Genomic DNA, 22,292 nt, shown 5'->3' on the forward strand with positions numbered 1-22,292 from the left:
AGAGTGATAGGGGCACTAGAGTGATAGGGACACTAGAGTGATAGGGACACTAGAGAGTGATAGGGACACTAGAGTGATAGGGACACTAGAGAGATAGGGACACTAGAGAGTGATAGGGACACTAGAGAGATAGGGACACTAGAGAGATAGGGACACTAGAGTGATAGGGACACTAGAGAGTGATAGGGACACTAGAGTGATAGGGACACTAGAGTGATAGGGACACTAGAGAGATAGGGACACTAGAGAGTGATAGAGACACTAGAGTGATAGGGACACTAGAGTGATAGGGACACTAGAGAGTGATAGGGACACTAGAGTGATAGGGACACTAGAGTGATAGGGACACTAGAGAGATAGGGACACTAGAGTGATAGGGACACTAGAGTGATAGGGACACTAGAGTGATAGGGACACTAGAGAGATAGGGACACTAGAGTGATAGGGGCACTAGAGAGTGATAGGGACACTAGAGTGATAGGGACACTAGAGTGATAGGGACACTAGAGAGATAGGGACACTAGAGTGATAGGGACACTAGAGTGATAGGGACACTAGAGTGATAGGGACACTAGAGTGATAGGGACACTAGAGAGTGATAGGGACACTAGAGAGTGATAGGGACACTAGAGTGATAGGGACACTAGAGAGATAGGGACACTAGAGTGATAGGGACACTAGAGTGATAGGGACACTAGAGAGTGATAGGGACACTAGAGAGATAGGGACACTAGAGTGATAGGGACACTAGAGTGATAGGGACACTAGAGTGATAGGGTGATAGGGACACTAGAGTGATAGGGACACTAGAGTGATAGGGACACTAGAGTGATAGGGACACTAGAGTGATAGGGACACTAGAGTGATAGGGACACTGGAGAGTGATAGGGACACTAGAGTGATAGGGACACTAGAGAGATAGGGACACTAGAGTGATAGGGACACTAGAGTGATAGGGACACTAGAGTGATAGGGACACTAGAGTGATAGGGACACTAGAGAGTGATAGGGACACTAGAGAGTGATAGGGACACTAGAGTGATAGGGACACTAGAGAGATAGGGACACTAGAGTGATAGGGACACTAGAGAGTGATAGGGACACTAGAGTGATAGGGACACTAGAGTGATAGGGACACTAGAGTGATAGGGACACTAGAGTGATAGGGACACTAGAGAGATAGGGACACTAGAGTGATAGGGGCACTAGAGAGTGATAGGGACACTAGAGTGATAGGGACACTAGAGTGATAGGGACACTAGAGAGATAGGGACACTAGAGTGATAGGGGCACTAGAGAGTGATAGGGACACTAGAGTGATAGGGACACTAGAGTGATAGGGACACTAGAGAGTGATAGGGACACTAGAGAGTGATATGGACACTAGAGAGATAGGGACACTAGAGAGATAGGGACACTAGAGTGATAGGGACACTAGAGAGTGATAGGGACACTAGAGAGATAGGGACACTAGAGTGATAGGGACACTAGAGAGTGATAGGGACACTAGAGTGATAGGGACACTAGAGTGATAGGGACACTAGAGTGATAGGGACACTAGAGTGATAGGGACACTAGAGAGTGATAGGGACACTAGAGTGATAGGGACACTAGAGTGATAGGGACACTAGAGTGATAGGGACACTAGAGTGATAGGGACACTAGAGAGATAGGGACACTAGAGAGTGATAGGGACACTAGAGTGATAGGGACACTAGAGAGAGATAGGGACACTAGAGTGATAGGGACACTAGAGAGTGATAGGGACACTAGAGTGATAGGGACACTAGAGAGATAGGGACACTAGAGTGATAGGGACACTAGAGAGATAGGGACACTAGAGAGTGATAGGGACACTAGAGTGATAGGGACACTAGAGTGATAGGGACACTAGAGTGATAGGGACACTAGAGAGATAGGGACACTAGAGTGATAGGGACACTAGAGAGTGATAGGGACACTAGAGAGATAGGGACACTAGAGAGATAGGGACACTAGAGAGTGATAGGGACACTAGAGTGATAGGGACACTAGAGCGATAGGGACACTAGAGAGAGATAGGGACACTAGAGAGTGATAGGGACACTAGAGTGATAGGGACACTAGAGAGTGATAGGGACACTAGAGTGATAGGGACACTAGAGAGTGATAGGGACACTAGAGAGATAGGGACACTAGAGTGATAGGGACACTAGAGTGATAGGGACACTAGAGTGATAGGGACACTAGAGAGTGATAGGGACACTAGAGAGATAGGGACACTAGAGAGTGATAGGGACACTAGAGTGATAGGGACACTAGAGTGATAGGGACACTAGAGTGATAGGGACACTAGAGTGATAGGGACACTAGAGTGATAGGGGCACTAGAGTGATAGGGACACTAGAGTGATAGGGACACTAGAGAGTGATAGGGACACTAGAGTGATAGGGACACTAGAGAGATAGGGACACTAGAGAGTGATAGGGACACTAGAGAGATAGGGACACTAGAGAGATAGGGACACTAGAGTGATAGGGACACTAGAGAGTGATAGGGACACTAGAGTGATAGGGACACTAGAGTGATAGGGACACTAGAGAGATAGGGACACTAGAGAGTGATAGAGACACTAGAGTGATAGGGACACTAGAGTGATAGGGACACTAGAGAGTGATAGGGACACTAGAGTGATAGGGACACTAGAGTGATAGGGACACTAGAGAGTGATAGGGACACTAGAGTGATAGGGACACTAGAGAGATAGGGACACTAGAGTGATAGGGACACTAGAGTGATAGGGACACTAGAGAGATAGGGACACTAGAGTGATAGGGACACTAGAGTGATAGGGACACTAGAGAGTGATAGGGACACTAGAGTGATAGGGACACTAGAGAGATAGGGACACTAGAGTGATAGGGACACTAGAGAGATAGGGACACTAGAGAGTGATAGGGACACTAGAGTGATAGGGACACTAGAGTGATAGGGACACTAGAGTGATAGGGACACTAGAGAGATAGGGACACTAGAGAGTGATAGGGACACTAGAGTGATAGGGACACTAGAGAGATAGGGACACTAGAGAGATAGGGACACTAGAGAGTGATAGGGACACTAGAGTGATAGGGACACTAGAGCGATAGGGACACTAGAGAGAGATAGGGACACTAGAGAGTGATAGGGACACTAGAGTGATAGGGACACTAGAGAGTGATAGGGACACTAGAGTGATAGGGACACTAGAGAGTGATAGGGACACTAGAGAGATAGGGACACTAGAGTGATAGGGACACTAGAGTGATAGGGACACTAGAGTGATAGGGACACTAGAGAGTGATAGGGACACTAGAGAGATAGGGACACTAGAGAGTGATAGGGACACTAGAGTGATAGGGACACTAGAGTGATAGGGACACTAGAGTGATAGGGACACTAGAGTGATAGGGGCACTAGAGTGATAGGGACACTAGAGTGATAGGGACACTAGAGAGTGATAGGGACACTAGAGTGATAGGGACACTAGAGAGATAGGGACACTAGAGAGTGATAGGGACACTAGAGAGTGATAGGGACACTAGAGTGATAGGGACACTAGAGAGATAGGGACACTAGAGAGATAGGGACACTAGAGAGTGATAGAGACACTAGAGTGATAGGGACACTAGAGTGATAGGGACACTAGAGAGATAGGGACACTAGAGAGATAGGGACACTAGAGAGTGATAGAGACACTAGAGTGATAGGGACACTAGAGTGATAGGGACACTAGAGTGATAGGGACACTAGAGTGATAGGGACACTAGAGAGATAGGGACACTAGAGAGTGATAGAGACACTAGAGTGATAGGGACACTAGAGAGATAGGGACACTAGAGTGATAGGGACACTAGAGTGATAGGGACACTAGAGAGATAGGGACACTAGAGTGATAGGGACACTAGAGAGATAGGGACACTAGAGAGATAGGGACACTAGAGAGATAGGGACACTAGAGTGATAGGGACACTAGAGTGATAGGGACACTAGAGAGATAGGGACACTAGAGTGATAGGGACACTAGAGAGTGATAGGGACACTAGAGAGATAGGGACACTAGAGAGTGATAGGGACACTAGAGAGTGATAGGGACACTAGAGTGATAGGGACACTAGAGAGTGATAGGGACACTAGAGTGATAGGGACACTAGAGTGATAGGGACACTAGAGAGTGATAGGGACACTAGAGAGATAGGGACACTAGAGTGATAGGGACACTAGAGTGATAGGGACACTAGAGAGTGATAGGGACACTAGAGAGATAGGGACACTAGAGTGATAGGGACACTAGAGAGTGAAAGGGACACTAGAGTGATAGGGACACTAGATAGTGATAGGGACACTAGAGAGATAGGGACACTAGAGAGTGATAGGGACACTAGAGTGATAGGGACACTAGAGTGATAGGGACACTAGAGAGTGATAGGGACACTAGAGTGATAGGGACACTAGAGAGATAGGGACACTAGAGAGTGATAGGGACACTAGAGAGTGATAGGGACACTAGAGTGATAGGGACACTAGAGAGATAGGGACACTAGAGAGATAGGGACACTAGAGAGTGATAGGGACACTAGAGTGATAGGGACACTAGAGTGATAGGGACACTAGAGAGTGATAGGGACACTAGAGTGATAGGGACACTAGAGTGATAGGGACACTAGAGTGATAGGGACACTAGAGAGTGATAGGGACACTAGAGTGATAGGGACACTAGAGTGATAGGGACACTAGAGTGATAGGGACACTAGAGAGTGATAGGGACACTAGAGAGTGATAGGGACACTAGAGAGTGATAGGGACACTAGAGTGATAGGGACACTAGAGTGATAGGGACACTAGAGAGTGATAGGGACACTAGAGTGATAGGGACACTAGAGAGTGATAGGGACACTAGAGAGTGATAGGGACACTAGAGTGATAGGGACACTAGAGAGATAGGGACACTAGAGTGATAGGGACACTAGAGTGATAGGGACACTAGAGTGATAGGGACACTAGAGAGTGATAGGGACACTAGAGTGATAGGGACACAGAGAGTGATAGGGACACAGAGAGTGATAGGGACACTAGAGTGATAGGGACACTAGAGTGATAGGGACACTAGAGTGATAGGGACACTAGAGTGATAGGGACACTAGAGAGATAGGGACACTAGAGTGATAGGGACACTAGAGTGATAGGGACACTAGAGTGATAGGGACACTAGAGTGATAGGGACACTAGAGTGATAGGGACACTAGAGAGATAGGGACACTAGAGTGATAGGGACACTAGAGAGTGATAGGGACACTAGAGTGATAGGGACACTAGAGTGATAGGGACACTAGAGAGATAGGGACACTAGAGTGATAGGGACACTAGAGAGATAGGGACACTAGAGAGTGATAGGGACACTAGAGAGTGATAGGGACACTAGAGAGTGATAGGGACACTAGAGTGATAGGGACACTAGAGAGAGATAGGGACACTAGAGTGATAGGGACACTAGAGAGATAGGGACACTAGAGTGATAGGGACACTAGAGTGATAGGGACACTAGAGTGATAGGGACACTAGAGAGTGATAGAGACACTAGAGTGATAGGGACACTAGAGAGATAGGGACACTAGAGAGTGATAGGGACACTAGAGTGATAGGGACACTAGAGTGATAGGGACACTAGAGTGATAGGGACACTAGAGTGATAGGGACACTAGAGTGATAGGGACACTAGAGAGATAGGGACACTAGAGTGATAGGGACACTAGAGAGTGATAGGGACACTAGAGAGTGATAGGGACACTAGAGTGATAGGGACACTAGAGTGATAGTGTAGGGACACTAGAGTGATAGGGACACTAGAGTGATAGGGACACTAGAGAGTGATAGGGACACTAGAGTGATAGGGACACTAGAGAGATAGGGACACTAGAGTGATAGGGACACTAGAGAGTGATAGGGACACTAGAGAGTGATAGGGACACTAGAGAGATAGGGACACTAGAGAGATAGGGACACTAGAGTGATAGGGACACTAGAGTGATAGGGACACTAGAGAGATAGGGACACTAGAGTGATAGGGACACTAGAGTGATAGGGACACTAGGGTGATAGGGACACTAGAGAGATAGGGACACTAGAGTGATAGGGACACTAGAGAGATAGGGACACTAGAGAGATAGGGACACTAGAGAGATAGGGACACTAGAGTGATGGGGACACTAGAGAGATAGGGACACTAGAGTGATAGGGACACTAGAGAGATAGGGACACTAGAGTGATAGGGACACTAGAGAGATAGGGACACTAGAGTGATAGGGACACTAGAGAGATAGGGACACTAGAGTGATAGGGACACTAGAGAGATAGGGACACTAGAGAGATAGGGACACTAGAGTGATAGGGACACTAGAGTGATAGGGACACTAGAGTGATAGGGACACTAGAGTGATAGGGACACTAGAGAGTGATAGGGACACTAGAGTGATAGGGACACTAGAGTGATAGGGACACTAGAGTGATAGGGACACTAGAGTGATAGGGACACTATTGTGATAGGGACACTAGAGAGTGATAGGGACACTAGAGAGATAGGGACACTAGAGTGATAGGGACACTAGAGAGTGATAGGGACACTAGAGAGTGATAGGGACACTAGAGTGATAGGGACACTAGAGTGATAGGGACACTAGAGTGATAGGGTGATAGGGACACTAGAGTGATAGGGACACTAGAGTGATAGGGACACAGAGAGTGATAGGGACACTAGAGTGATAGGGACACTAGAGTGATAGGGACACAGAGAGTGATAGGGACACTAGAGAGTGATAGGGACACTAGAGTGATAGGGACACTAGAGTGATAGGGACACTAGAGAGATAGGGACACTAGAGTGATAGGGCCACTAGAGTGATAGGGACACTAGAGTGATAGGGACACTAGAGTGATAGGGACACTAGAGTGATAGGGACACTATTGTGATAGGGACACTAGAGAGTGATAGGGACACTAGAGAGATAGGGACACTAGAGTGATAGGGACACTAGAGTGATAGGGACACTAGAGAGTGATAGGGACACTAGAGAGTGATAGGGACACTAGAGTGATAGGGACACTAGAGTGATAGGGACACTAGAGTGATAGGGTGATAGGGACACTAGAGTGATAGGGACACTAGAGTGATAGGGACACAGAGAGTGATAGGGACACTAGAGTGATAGGGACACTAGAGTGATAGGGACACAGAGAGTGATAGGGACACTAGAGAGTGATAGGGACACTAGAGTGATAGGGACACTAGAGTGATAGGGACACTAGAGAGATAGGGACACTAGAGTGATAGGGCCACTAGAGTGATAGGGACACTAGAGTGATAGGGCCACTGCTCAACCCAGGTCCACCTGTCGCACCCTGGTGCCGGATCGTAGAGGTCATCCAGTCTGACCCTGAGGGGTCATCCAGTCTGACCCTGAGGGGTCATCCAGTCTGACCCTGAGGTCAACAGGAGACCAAGCCGGTTGGTAAAAACGGGCGATGATGAAACTCACCGTCCTTCACATGTGATAAAGGGAGTACTGTGTGTCCCTTTACCGTTCCTGCAAGATAAGAGACGGATATAAACTTTTTATTCTCTTCTTGTCCCTGCCGTCCCTGATCGTGAACCTGTGTCCCTGATCGCGACGGATGTCGTTTACAGCAACGCCGCTGTTATCGTCACCGTTTGAATATTGATAAAGTTACCTCCTCTGGGAATATTGACAGTTTCTATAAACCCTCCTGCATGTGTTGAAGCGTCTTCTTACTTCCTCCTCTTCACTTCAGAGTTGCAGTCGGTGGATGTTTTGAAGAGTTTGCCTCTCTGGCTGTGGGGAATACTGTCATCTTGGCTTCTTCTATACGGCAAAGAACGTTTTTGATTCCACGATTGTCGTCGGATGTTGTTGTCTGTGAGCTCGGCGCTTAAAGACCCCTGTGGAGAGAGTGTCGTCTTGGCCACGGCGCTGGGGAAAACTATCTACCGATACATTTTTATGACATCATCTGTTGTTCACATCTGCCCGGTTCTGCTCATCATCGAAAGGGATGCCCAAATGCTTCAGAATTCATTGGACGGCGCTTCACAGCGCAGATGGGACAATCGGAATCAGAAAGGTCTTTATTGTAGAAGTAGTTTACACATAAAAGGAATTTGACTTGGTCGTTTGACGTGACATTAATGGAACTGAAATGGAGCTGAAAGTCTGCACTTAAAAGCACATCTTGATTGTTTAATTTCAAGTCCATTGTGGTGGTGTACTGTACAGAGACGACATTTTGAAGATTGTGTCAATGTCCAAATATTTATGGACCCGACTGTATACCTGCCCAGTTTTTTTGCTCATCAGACCAATGCCGATTAAATGAAAGAAATACCGATATTGTCACCGATATATATTATTGTGCATCCCTCCCTATTCCCTCTGTCAATAACGCTGAAATGAAGACCAAATAATATCAGCTACTATCCCAAAAAAAAAAAAAACGCAGCCTCCAATGCTTCAGGGGCGTTTGCTTTCAATAATGGACTTGTTTTTCCGTTTTTTATGCCGCTTTGCATAGACGGCCCGCGTTTGAAGCGCAAAAAACATAGCGCTCACCCCCCCAGACGGCTAACGCACGCTGCCTGTGTAAGCGTGTTCCCCGCAGACGTACGGAACTCATCACAGATGAATATATTTAGGATTTTATTTTCTCGAGATTTAACTGTGTTTTATTTCACGAGGTCACGTCTCTCTCCCCCCCCCCCCCCCCCCGCTGCGTGTGTACCGGACCCCCGCTGCCATTTGCTGCTCTGTCACTGGGCGAGCTTCCCCACCGGTGCGCGTCGTTCCCCGCTGGCAATTAGCGCTGCTGCTGCTGTGTGTGTGTGTGAACCCGCGCGGTCGTGTCTCCTAATGAAACACACACTGACCTTGGTGTTCTGCAAGCGGCAGGGGAGGCCACGCATTAAGGCCTAATTGATGACCGTGGGGTGTGGGGGGAGGGGCTTTCTGCTGACTACGAGACCCGATACAAATCAGCTCGACCCTCCGACTCGTTCTTCAAAACAAAAAGGGCCTTGGCGAGGTGAGGGTCTATATGCCCCATCAGTCAGATGAGGGTCTATATGCCCTATCATGATGTCCTCATACTACATCATTATTGGAATGGAATGTTGGAACCTATGGAACCTGTTCTAGTGACTGGCTGGTCCTTAACACATTTGCGGCCGTTCGATTTCCCCACCTAGCTATTAGCTGGGCCAGCTTTCCATTACATAGTTTCACTGTGCGTCGCCTTGTTTGTAGAGCTAAATCTATATTTTATATTATAGCTATGGATACAATACCATGGTCATTTGACAGTAACTATCTTCCGTTCAAGATGCAAAAAATAATAGATTTTTTCATGAATACGTTCGCGCGCTATCCCGTGGTGAATATAAGTATAATTTCGGAATGATCCGGGCTAATTCCTGGGAGGATTGTTATAGGGCGCAACGTGACTTCTACTAAAACCATTGGCGTTTCGTCCCTGGACACGCTACTATTTCCAAATCAAATCAATATAATAGGTATTATGTTTCTCGTCATGAATGCATGAAAGGGGGGGGGGGGGGGGGGGGGGGGGCGTTTCTTCGCACTTTGGGGAATCAGAATAACTTTATTCACCAAATGTACAGAATTTCCAGGAATTGAATGAATCTAAGGTAGAAACAGGGTTATACATATTTTGTGATGGTAATAGTATTTCTCAGAGTATATCTCAAAGTATGGTGTTTTGGGCAAGTGTAATAATCTATGTAGCCTAAATGCATCATTCAGGAAAATATACATTACTTTCCCCCCTGTTTAACCCCATCACTACCACACTACAGAAGGTTAACCTTTCACTACCACACTACAGGCGGTTTGTTTGTGTGGCAGTGAAAGGGTTAACCTTCTGTATTGTTGCAGTGAAAGGGTTAACAATTTGGTAGTGTGGTAGTGAAAGAGTTCATTTGAAACAGCTACATTTGTGTCCTTGGTTATATTTATGGTTGTGTGCTCTGCTCTGGTGTGTTGCAGCCATTCATGTTCTGCATGTCACAGGAGTTTGATATATTGTAAATACTCCCCTCTGGTGGCATTTCAATGCAACTGCATTTAAGTGCTGAGCAGCAGGTACCGGGGAAGCTTCCACTCAGAAGCAATGTGAACCGACCGCTTGTCTCTTTTCATTATTGTTCTTGCCATACAGTGCACTGCACTCTACAAGGTGAGATAAGACATTCCTTTATTGATCCCCTTAGGGAAATTTGGGCTGCATGGGGAGGGGAGGGGGGTACAGTTATGGGCAGGGTAATAGTAGAAATACATAAATATAGGCAATAGAATTGTATCTGCATATAGAAATATGAGGAAAAATAAACAATGCAAACAAAGGTGCAGATGAGGGTCTGTATGCCCTCTATGGCATATATTATATGTTTATTAATCATTAATCTAGACATTAATATAGAATTTGAATCAGAATGTATACTATGAGTAAAAGTAAACAGTATACACAAGGTGCCCAAACTGGCCTGATTATACGTCATACGTTGTAGTCCGTGTAGGTTTTGGTGGTCAAGAGTCAGACCAGGGGTCGCCCAAGGTCCTTGAAGTGCTTAAAGTGTGTTTAAAAAAAAAAGAACAAAGTCAAGGCCTGGAATTCCTTGAAAACAGATTTTTTTTAACAAGGTGCTTAAAAAGTCCTTGAAATTCAAATCAACCATTCGCATTGAAAGTTTTCTTCATCCATGATAAAAAATGTCTGAATCAAGAAATTAAATTGTTTTATTTAAAGTGTAGCTAATTGTAGCTAAATTGGTTTTAAGCCATAAATATTGGATCAGATTATTTTTTCTCTATAAAAAAATAAAACGGTATTTAAAAAGTAAATTGTATCCTTTTAAAATGAAAAATAGTGCTTGGAAAAGTCATTGAAAGTCCTTGAATGTCATTTTGCAATGTCTGTGGGGGAACCCTGTCAGACACACTTAGTGGTCAGACGTTCATAACGGTTCTGGAGTTCTGCAGCTGTTAGTTCTCCAGCTGCTGGCAGCAGTCCGTGCCCCACGGTTTACGTGGAGCCTGATGGCCGCTGGCAGGAAGCAGTTATGGCTGAGGCGGTTAGTGGAGTGTCTGGGGGCGGGGGGGCCAGGGGGGCAGGGGGGGTATGAGTCTGTGGCTGAACGTGCTCCTCATCTTGGCTACGGTAGATGCATTCGGTACAAGAGAGTTGGCAAGTAACCGAACAAAGATTGCACATGGTGTATTTATCGCGTTGAAGTTGTTTAATGAAAACCAAGGGCTTTCTTTCTTTACTCTGACTGCTTCATAGTAATATTTTCCCATTGAGCAGCAACCTTGCGCGAGACAAAATCCATAAGCTACTTCCGTGAGAAATCAATGAAAGCATTGTTCATTATTTTCTTGCAAGGCTGTTTGCAGGAGACACTTTTTAGCTTTCATAACCGTGGCCCGATACTGAATACTGATGTACAGTGTTGCTTTTGTTACAAGTGGTCTAAGACGCAAGACAACCAACGACACCTCTTTTAGTCAGAGCACGTACTGTGTGATGTAATGGTCTGGTCCCTCTGTACCTCTAGCTGAACTTCTCCATGTTCGCACCCCAGTCAGAGCACTGGGGTCATCGAATGAGGTACTTCTAGTCTTCTAGTTGTCCCAGGGTCTGGGCTAAATACTTAAGAGCTTTAGCAGTGGCTGCCCCCAAGTTGTGGAATAGCCACAGGGTTAGAAATAAAAAGATTGTTCAAGTAACAGAGTTTATTAACAAACTATTTATTACATGCATATTATACTGTGCGTGTGCATACTAGGGATGGGCGTGAGTAATCGTTACTCGTAGCTATGAGAAACACCGGGGGGGGGGGGGGGGGGGGGGGGGGGGAGAAATCGAAATTATTAATAATTTTTATGAAAAAAATTAAAAAAAATCTTTTTAATATATATATAGTTTTTTAAAGTTTTTTTCCCCTTTTCGAGTAATACACGATCACTCGAGTATAGCATGCGATCAATCGATCGGGATTTTTCTTTAAAATGCCCATCCCTAGTGCATACTAAGGGCTAAACATCTGTGCAAAGTGTCGGGGGCTTTTCTTGCCCCTCTTAACTGATTTTCGAGGGCATTTGGTAAATAACCTGCTCAGTAACATGTGTCTCCCAGTCCCTCCACTCTGCAGTAAACAGCCATCACTGATATAGAGTGTCTGGTCAGTAACATGGGTCTCCAGTCCCTCCACTCTGCAGTAAACAGCCATCACTGATATAGAGTGTCTGGTCAGTAACATGGGTCTCCCAGTCCCTCCACTCTGCAGTAAACAGCCATCACTGATATAGAGTGTCTGGTCAGTAACATGGGTCTCCCAGTCCCTCCACTCTGCAGTAAACAGCCATCACTGATATAGAGTGTCTGGTCAGTAACATGGGTCTCCCAGTCCCTCCACTCTGCAGTAAACAGCCATCACTGATATAGAGTGTCTGGTCAGTAACATGGGTCTCCCAGTCCCTCCACTCTGCAGTAAACAGCCATCACTGATATAGAGTGTCTGGTCAGTAACATGGGTCTCCCAGTCCCTCCACTCTGCAGTAAACAGCCATCACTGATATAGAGTGTCTGGTCAGTAACATGGGTCTCCCAGTCCCTCCACTCTGCAGTAAATAGCCATCACTGATATAGAGTGTCTGGTCAGTAACATGGGTCTCCCAGTCCCTCCACTCTGCAGTAAACAGCCATCACTGATATAGAGTGTCTGCTCAGTAACATGGGTCTCCCAGTCCCTCCACTCTGCAGTAAACAGCCATCGCTGATACAGAGTGTCTGGTCAGTAACATGGGTCTCCCAGTCCCTCCACTCTGCAGTAAATAGCCATCACTGATATAGAGTGTCTGGTCAGTAACATGGGTCTCCCAGTCCCTCCACTCTGCAGTAAACAGCCATCACTGATATAGAGTGTCTGCTCAGTAACATGGGTCTCCCAGTCCCTCCACTCTGCAGTAAACAGCCATCGCTGATACAGAGTGTCTGGTCAGTAACATGGGTCTCCCAGTCCCTCCACTCTGCAGTAAACACAAAATACATTTCCTGGTATGTGGTATCCTGTTCCCACTTTATCCGATCAGGAGAGAGAACCCTAGATATTGTTATATTTTTTTACTTATTTGAAGAATTCTTGCCAAGTAAAATTAGCTGATTATTATACTTGTTTCAAGCACATACAACACATTTTTTTTGGTTTGTTTTTTTGTCAGAAACATTTTTCATTGTAGAGTTCTCTCTCCTGATAGGATAAAGTTGGAAGCGATACCAGGAAATACATTTTACTGACCAAACAGTCTGCGTCTGCTGTCGGAATCTAGAGCTATTATTTTAACAGAGAAAATACCACTTACAGCATCTTTGATGAGCAATAACTCGATATTTATATTGTGACATGCCTGGTGTTGTTCAAGCTCGACACGGACCAAAACAAACAATTTCAATGTCCACACGCAAATTTTTTCTTTTTTCTTTTTTGTATCCTCTTTCTCAGCCTGATTTTCTATTTTTCACCCCATCCGAATTTGGTCGTTATGCCAATTCCCCCCCTCCCCTACCTGGTCGTTGTGCGCATGTTCCTCCTACTGGTCGGTACAAGGGAACCCTGAAGTCCACCACATGCTTCCTCCGACACATGTGGAGACAGCCAGTGGCTCTCTTCTCACCTGGCAGCGAGGACTCTCATTGGTGAAGCGTAACGCGTGGGAGGTCACGCTGCCTTCACCATTTCCTGCCTTTCGCTGAGCAGGCGCCCTGACCTGACCTGTAGGCGTCGCTGTCCACAACGCCAGATTACCACCCACGGCTTCCCTCCCCCCTAACCCAGCCAAACGAGTTAGTATGACGACCGGCCCAAGCCGCAGGGCAATGCTGACTCCGGGAGTCGAGACCGCAGCCTCTTGCATTGGTGACGAGCGAAATCTCCGCTACGCCATCCGACCGCAACACAAGCTCAATTTCAATAAATAAATGATATTTATTGTTTATCAGCACGAGTCCAATGGGCAATAGGGTCATCCAAAAACAGTCCAGGGTCAAAACACGTATCAGGCTCTCGTTCAAAAGAAAGGATTGTTCAATACTCAGGGTTGTCTTCCAGTCCAGGGTCAGTACACAAGGGGGTTTCTCAGCCAGTCCAGGGTCCAGTACACAAAGAACACCTTCTCGCCTTCACCTCTCCACTCACTACCTCTCACCTCGCACAACTCTGTCAACAACAATCTCTCTCTCTATTCCTCGCTCCTACCTCACCTCCTCTCAACTCAACTCTCTCTATCCTAGTATCTTTGTAGTGTGTGTGTCTGGGGTGTGGGATGTGGGTGGACTAATGATGCATATGTGTGTTCTATCAGTACTAATCAGCTACCTAATTGCTTCCACTCCACTCCCCGTGGCAGTAATATCTCCCGTCCTTCACATATCCATGAGACAGGGGTGATATCTGCCACAATATATAGTATACATATTTACTGTATTATTATTACAACTGTTATTATCATTATGATGGTGATTACTACTATTATTCATAAACTTATTTGTCTTTCTCTTTTCCTTTTTCAGAAGGAGCTGAGTCTTCCCAGAAGAGGCAGTTTGTAAGTAAATCTACAGTTTGTTGTTACAGTAACTCAAAGTGGGCCCTGGGGGATAATACCATATATATATATAACTAGATAGATGGTGCAAGGCGGAGTTGTCACAGTCAACTGTCAGTGACAGTCAGTGATCTGCACAAACAAAAATACTCTTAACTCACTGAAATCTTTACAATTTTACCACCAACGGTTTGGTTTATTACAAACGTTATTAACGTGGCTATGATTCAGGATGCTTGGACATGTTGAAATTATTTTCATATGAAAGTCCATTATAAGAATGCAGTATGATGACTACATCTCTGACGTTTATTCAACCGATAATACAAATCGGTTGAAAATTGAGCAAGCTATGGTTATTTCAATAGTACATGCACCATAGACGTTCATGTTATGAGTGGGCGGCCTGTACGTTAATGCCAAGCAAGCAGTGCAAAAATGCTTCCGCATTCGTCACCGCACGCTAGTGCGGTAAAGCGCCCTTCTTTTCAGACAAATGCTACCGTGCGTGCACCGGCGGCGGCGTGCTCGCTCAGGTGCGTGCGTGCGCCGGCGTGCTCGCGCGAGGTGCCCGCGCATGCGACACGAGCGGAGCTCAATATATATAAGTCACCGCCCCTTATTCAGTATCCAACAAATAGCTCAATTGGCTAGGACACATGGCTGTGGATCCTATGGCTTGTTTGCTGGCGAGTTCGAATCCCATCGAAAATATTTTTTAACGTGATTTTTTTTTAACGTGTATTCTTTCGCCGATTAAGGTTAGGCATTGTTTCGGAGTTGGTTAAGGTTAGAACGGTTAAGTTTAGGCGCTGTTAAGGAGCTGGTTAAGGTTAGAGTTTGTCAAAGAGAATGGCAATATAATTTCTATGGTTAAGGTTAAGGTTAGGCATTGTTTCGGAGTTGGTTAAGGTTAGAACGGTTAAGTTTAGGCGCTGTTAAGGAGCTGGTTAAGGTTAGAGTTTGTCAAAGAGAATGGCAATAGACAGCCTATTTCCGCGAAAATGAAAGGCGCATTACTGCATGCCACTACGGTAAATTTTTGCACTGCTTGCTTGGCATAAAGCTACACGCGAGTGGGCGTGCTGCCTGTGGCAAGATGGCCGCCATGTGGCAACGTCTGTCTCCATTGGCCAGCAGCGCGGGTGAGTCATCTAGCCTTTATATACAGTATGTCTATGGATAACACACTCCCAAAGATGTCCATTCAAAGATGTTTACGGACTCCTGAAGTCGTCTGAAGGGACCCTTCGGTTATCTGTGTTTATTTACACACTGCTGAGACGGTTGACCCATCTCAAACCCCGCCCTCTTTTCCTGATCCTCCAATCACAACTGTGTTGCTTACCCTGACACTTCCTTGTCAGGAGCTAGAATTATAAAGACTAGGATGGGCCAGTGTCATCACAACATCGGAAGCATTTGAAAATGGCAAGCGTTGTCTCCCAGTGTTGAATTAACTTTCAATTAATTGTATTATTAGTTTGTTTACTTTGCAGGCACCCAAAGCCTGTGTGTGAATCCCAGACATCTTGTTTGTTGTCAGTTGTCAAATAAATGGATTGGTTTATCTGTGTAGACGGTTGGACTCTGCAGCAGAGTGGAGCGTTGTACTCGTGTTTAATGCATTATACTGATAACAGCCCGAGATCCCAGTCTTGACAACAACTGTTTACAACTCTGCTCTCAACTCTGCTCTAAACTCTGGGTCCGGACCTGGTCAGTGGTAGTGGTATGCTGGTGTCAGATGTATGTCAGAAGGAGTTTGTGTACACTTACGTACGTCAGAGAAACCCATCCAGGCGGGATTATTGGTGTATCATCTTCTTGTCACCCCGTTAAACCAGGATGAGCGAACACCGTATGATATCTGTGTGCTAGCATGTACAATAGTGCTGCTGTATATACCGTATATATACATTTATAAATGTATATTTACCGCATATATATTTAGATTTGGATATATATATATGTCTGAATATACCTGCATAAATCCTTCTATATACCTACTTATACACCTGCAGATAACGCATATAACTGTGTATGATGGCATGTACAATAATGCTGTATATACCGTATATATACATTTATATATTTATATTTACCACATATATATCTGTAGATATCTGTCTGAATATACCTGCATATAATCCTTCTATATACCTACTTATACACCTGCATATAACCCATATAACTGTGTAGCATGTACAACAATTCTGTATATACCGTATATATATATATATATGTATGTATGTATGTATGTATGTATGTATGTATGTATGTATGTATGTATGTATGTATGTATGTATGTATGTATGTATGTATGTATGTATGTATGTATGTATGTATGTATGGTATATACAGAATTATTGTATATACATGTATATACAGAATATATATAGTGAAAGGTTAACCTTCTGTAGTGTGGTAGTGAAAGGGTTAATGACTTGGAAGAAGTTGTTGCTGGAATACAATTAAATTCCCTGAAAAGGATCATACAGTTAGAATGCAAGTGTTGGTAACTGAAGACACGCGACACCATCCAGTGGGCGCGACGTCGACCGCGGTATCTCTCTCCCTCTTAGTCCCCGTGACGGCACTTGTGGTGGAACCGGAGAGGTCAACTAAAGCGCGTGGTCAGATCTTCACGGTTGGCGCAAATGTATTGTTAAAGGAACACGCCAACATTTTGGGAAATTAGCTTACCGAGACAAGAAGATAGATACCAGTTTCCTCTCCGTGTGCGTTCAGTAGAAAGCTATCTGGCTGCACGTTAGCCTAGCTTAGCACAATGAATGGAAGCCGACATGGCCGTTTAGCCTTCGGGAGAGGTGTTAGTTGGACAATGCCTAGGCTAACCGGCACTGTCCGCTTCCATTCATTGTGCTAAGCTAGGCTAACGTGCAGCCAGATAGCTTTCTACTGAACGCACGGAGAGGAAACTGGTATCTATCTTATTGTCTCTATCTGGAGAAGATGATAAGCTAATTTCCCCAAATGTGTTGTGGGGAGGGGGGGTGGGGGCTGTGCGGATGGGGGTGAATAACAATGGCTGGTTGGTCGAGGAGGTGAGGAAGACAAAAGTTATGGTTGTGAGGAAGTGGGGGGGGGGGGGGGGGGGGCTGTGAACAGAGACCTCAGAAAAACATCCACAGTTTCACTTACAAACTTTTTGACCTCTGGTTTTGATTCATTTCATAATTGTGTTTAAAAGCAATCTGCCACAGTTTTCCACTGAAACTTAACGAGATGAATCCAATTTCAACCCGGTGCCTCATGGCTACAGTATGTCAGATGAATTGACTGAGACTCCCAACAGAACTTTTTATTTTCTCCCATCTGCCAATTTTATCATTATGCCAATTCCCCTTCTGGTTGTTGCACTGCCCTACTGTCAGTCTGTGGAGGGTGTAGACTACCACATGCTGCCCTACTGTCGGTCTGGGGAGGGTGTAGACTACCACATGCTGCCCTACTGTCGGTCTGGGGAGGGTGTAGACTACCACATGCTGCCCTACTGTCGGTCTGGAAAGGGTGTAGACTATCGCATGCTGCCCTACTGTCGGTCTGGGGAGGGTGTAGACTACCACATGCTGCCCTACTGTCGGTCTGGGGAGGGTGTAGACTACCACATGCTGCCCTACTGTCGGTCTGGAAAGGGTGTAGACTACCACATGCTGCCCTACTGTCGGTCTGGGGAGGGTGTAGACTACCACATGCTGCCCTACTGTCGGTCTGGGGAGGGTGTAGACTACCACATGCTGCCCTACTGTCGGTCTGGAAAGGGTGTAGACTATCGCATGCTGCCCTACTGTCGGTCTGGGGAGGGTGTAGACTACCACATGCTGCCCTACTGTCGGTCTGGGGAGGGTGTAGACTACCACATGCTGCCCTACTGTCGGTCTGGAAAGGGTGTAGACTACCACATGCTGCCCTACTGTCGGTCTGGGGAGGGTGTAGACTACCACATGCTGCCCTACTGTCGGTCTGGGGAGGGTGTAGACTACCACATGCTGCCCTACTGTCGGTCTGGAAAGGGTGTAGACTACCACATGCTGCCCTACTGTCGGTCTGGGGAGGGTGTAGACTACCACATGCTGCCCTACTGTCGGTCTGGGGAGGGTGTAGACTACCCCATGCTGCCCTACTGTCGGTCTGAGGAGGGTGTAGACTATCGCATGCTGCCCTACTGTCGGTCGTGGGAGGGTGTAGACTACCACATGATGCCCTACTGTCGGTCGTGAGAGGGTGTAGACTACCACATGCTGCCCTACTGTCGGTCTGGGGAGGGTGTAGACTACCACATGCTGCCCTACTGTCGGTCTGGGGAGGGTGTAGACTATCGCATGCTGCCCTACTGTCGGTCTGGGGAGGGTGTAGACTACCACATGCTGCCCTACTGTCGGTCTGGGGAGGGTGTAGACTATCGCATGCTGCCCTACTGTCGGTCTGGGGAGGGTGTAGACTACCACATGCTGCCCTACTGTCGGTCTGGGGAGGGTGTAGACTACCACATGCTGCCCTACTGTTGGTCTGGGGAGGGTGTAGACTACCACATGCTGCCCTACTGAAGGTCTGGGGAGGGTGTAGACTACCACAAGCTGCCCTACTGAATGTCTGGGGAGGGTGTAGACTACCACATGCTGCCCTACTGTTGGTCTGAGGAGGGTGTAGACTACCACATGCTGCCCTACTGTTGGTCTGAGGAGGGTGTAGACTAACGCACGCCTCCTCCGATACATGTGAAATCGCCAGCCACTTATTTTCGTTCACTGACGCGTGGAGAGTGGAGGTTCACACTATCTCCCCCCCAGATCACCTCCCAACCGACCAGTAGGAGTCACTGTTTGCAACGACCAGGACTAATACCCTCACCGTTTTCCCACCTGCGGACACTGTCAATAATAGTGTTCGTAGGGACGACTGACCAAGCCGGAGGTACCGCAGACAGCGGGAATCGAACCCCGGGAATCAAACGCAATTGAACCCCTGGAAATCGAACCCCTGGAATCGAACCCTGGATCTCTCAAACCCTGGCTCTCGCGTGGTGGAACCCTGGAACCCCCGGAATCTAATCGAACCCTCATCTCACGTGGTGGTAGGCGGGTGCTTAGACCTCTCCACCACGCAGCCACCCAGCCTTACCTACATCATGTCACCCGAGATAACTTCAAAGAGGAAGAGCGTCACTGTGTTCTACGGTCCTCTGTGCCTTGTTCAAATCAACACCTATAGTTTGACACACTTTCTCATTGTGTTGTCGACTCAACATTCTTTACCGTTGCCAGTGACTCACCATCGTCACCGATTGTTTCGGTCCTTTGCCGCATCCTTTATGTGCACAGGCAGCACTTCCTATATTTGTTCTAGTGCGAAAGAGAAGAAAATAGGTCAGCGACACCTGCTCACGTTCCAATAGAAGACAAGTAGGTTTTATTTTTTTTCATACTCATGACGGCGAAGGAGCCCGTGGCAAATTAGGGCTGGGCGATATAACGATAACGATAATTATCGCGATATATTTTAATAATCAATGTAAAAAATATATATATCAAAAAAAATATATATCGAATATATATATATATATATTTTTTTTTTGTGACCTTCAACAGGGCAGTTTTAAAACCAGAGACAGTGGACAGACTTGTCTTTCTTGCCTGCAACTTAAAGTAAATGTCTTTGCTTGTCCAAATGACAATACTGACCAAATTGAGATTTATTTTTCTCTTGTCCATTTATTTTGTTTGCTTTCTAATTTAAAATACAGTTTGAAACCGTCTGTACACAAGTCAAGTCAAGTCAAGTCAGTTTTATTTGTATAGCACGTTTACAAATGACTAACAGCCAAACCAAAGTGCTTCACAACATGATAAAAAAAACACATACAATGCAATAAAATACACTAGAAAAGAGGTAGAGTACAGTACAGTGCAAAGTGCAAAGTGCAAAGTGCAATAAAAGAGACAAGAAAATTTGATAAAAATGCAGAGTGACAGCTGACATCATGTATAGATGCTGGGCTAGCTCTGGTCAAAGGCCAGGGAGAAGAGATGTGTTTTGAGCAAGGATTTAAAAACCTCCAGGCTCTGGGCAGATCTTATGTGGAGGGGGAGGCTGTTCCAGAGTCTGGGGGCAGCAGCAGCAAAGGCTCTATCTCCCCTGGTTTTTAGCCTGGTCCTAGGCACCTCCAGCAGCAGCTGGTCAGCAGACCTTAAGGCTCTGGATGGGGTGGGGTGATGTAGGAGCTCAGCTAGGTACGGTGGAGCCAGCCCGTGTAGTGCTTTAAAAACAGTCAGTAAAAGTTTAAAATCAATACGGAAACGGACGGGGAGCCAGTGGAGAGAAGCCAGAACTGGTGTAATGTGGTCACGTTTCCTGGTACCGGAAAGCAGACGGGCAGCCGCATTTTGTACCAGTTGCAGGCGACGAAGCAGCAACTGGTCAATGCCGATATACAACGCATTGCAGTAATCCAGCCGGGTCGAGATAAAGGCATGGATCACCCTCTCCAGATCCTTCTGGGAGAGGTATGGTTTGGTCTTGGCTAGGAGTCTGAGGTGGAAAAAGCTAGTTTGGACCACCGAACTAACCTGCTTATCAAATTTAAAATTTCTGTCGAAGATTACTCCAAGGTTTCTGACAGAGGAGCGGATATTTGAGCCCAGGGGGCCTAGAGCAATGGCTGTAGGGTCAGGTGAATCATTACTAAATAAAATTATCTCTGTTTTGCGCTCATTTAAGTTGAGAAAGTTTGAACTCATCCATAATTTAATATCAGCCAGGCAATCTAGCAGTGGTTGTAATGTGACCTTGCCTTTTGCTTGTAAGGGTAGATATATCTGCACATCATCGGCAAAACAATGGAAGGACATGTTGTGCCTTGCAATGATTGAGCCTAAGGGCAACATATATAATAAAAAGAGGATGGGGCCCAGTATCGACCCCTGGGGCACCCCACAGGTAAGTGGGGCCGCTGAGGAGAAGAATTCTCCAAGCTGGACTGAGAAGCTCCGGTCAGTCAGGTAGGACTTGAACCAGCTTAGGGCGACGCCTGTGATGCCAACATATTTTTCCAGGCGCGACAGTAGGACAGTGTGGTCTATAGTGTCGAAGGCGGCTGTCAGGTCTAAAAGCACGAGAATGGCGGGATTTCCAGAATCTGCAGCTAAAATGGGGAAGGCTATGTGTGCTAGCAGAGCTAGTCTCCCGTCGCGAGTCACGAGTAACATGTGCGGTGGTTTGTCCACCAAAAAAGCGCCAAAAGATGGAAAATAAACTAGCAGAGCCAGAACTGTTCAACTCCTCTGGAGCCACAGCCAGCAGAGAAGCCGGTTTACTTTCGCTTTCAAACCAGCTGCAGTGTGAGAACTGGAGTGTGAGGGGCTGTAACACTAAAGATGGCGGCAACGACAAAGAATTGCTGCAAAATAAACATACATCTGTTGTTTAAAAGAAAAAATAAATATATATATATATATATATATATATATATATATATATTTTTTTTTACTTATAACGATATCGATAATATCGAATATCGAGTGATATGATATTGTTATCGATATATCGTTATCGCGATATCATTTTTGG

General features: G+C 46.0%; 1 protein-coding gene across 1 annotated transcript in view; it reads left to right on the plus strand.

Annotated features, from left to right (window-relative positions):
• The window catches only part of mast4 (microtubule associated serine/threonine kinase family member 4), a 275,602-nt gene that overhangs the window by 156,546 nt on the left and 96,764 nt on the right, over positions 1–22,292 (plus strand). Inside the window, 1 exon segment of the mRNA XM_084325402.1 lies at positions 14,671–14,702. Within this exon segment, the coding sequence (XP_084181528.1) occupies positions 14,671–14,702 (32 nt within the window).

The sequence above is a fragment of the Notolepis coatsorum genome (assembly GCF_963971535.1).
Source record: "Notolepis coatsorum genome assembly, chromosome: 11".
In the NCBI taxonomy this organism is placed as follows: Eukaryota; Metazoa; Chordata; class Actinopteri; order Aulopiformes; family Paralepididae; genus Notolepis; species Notolepis coatsorum.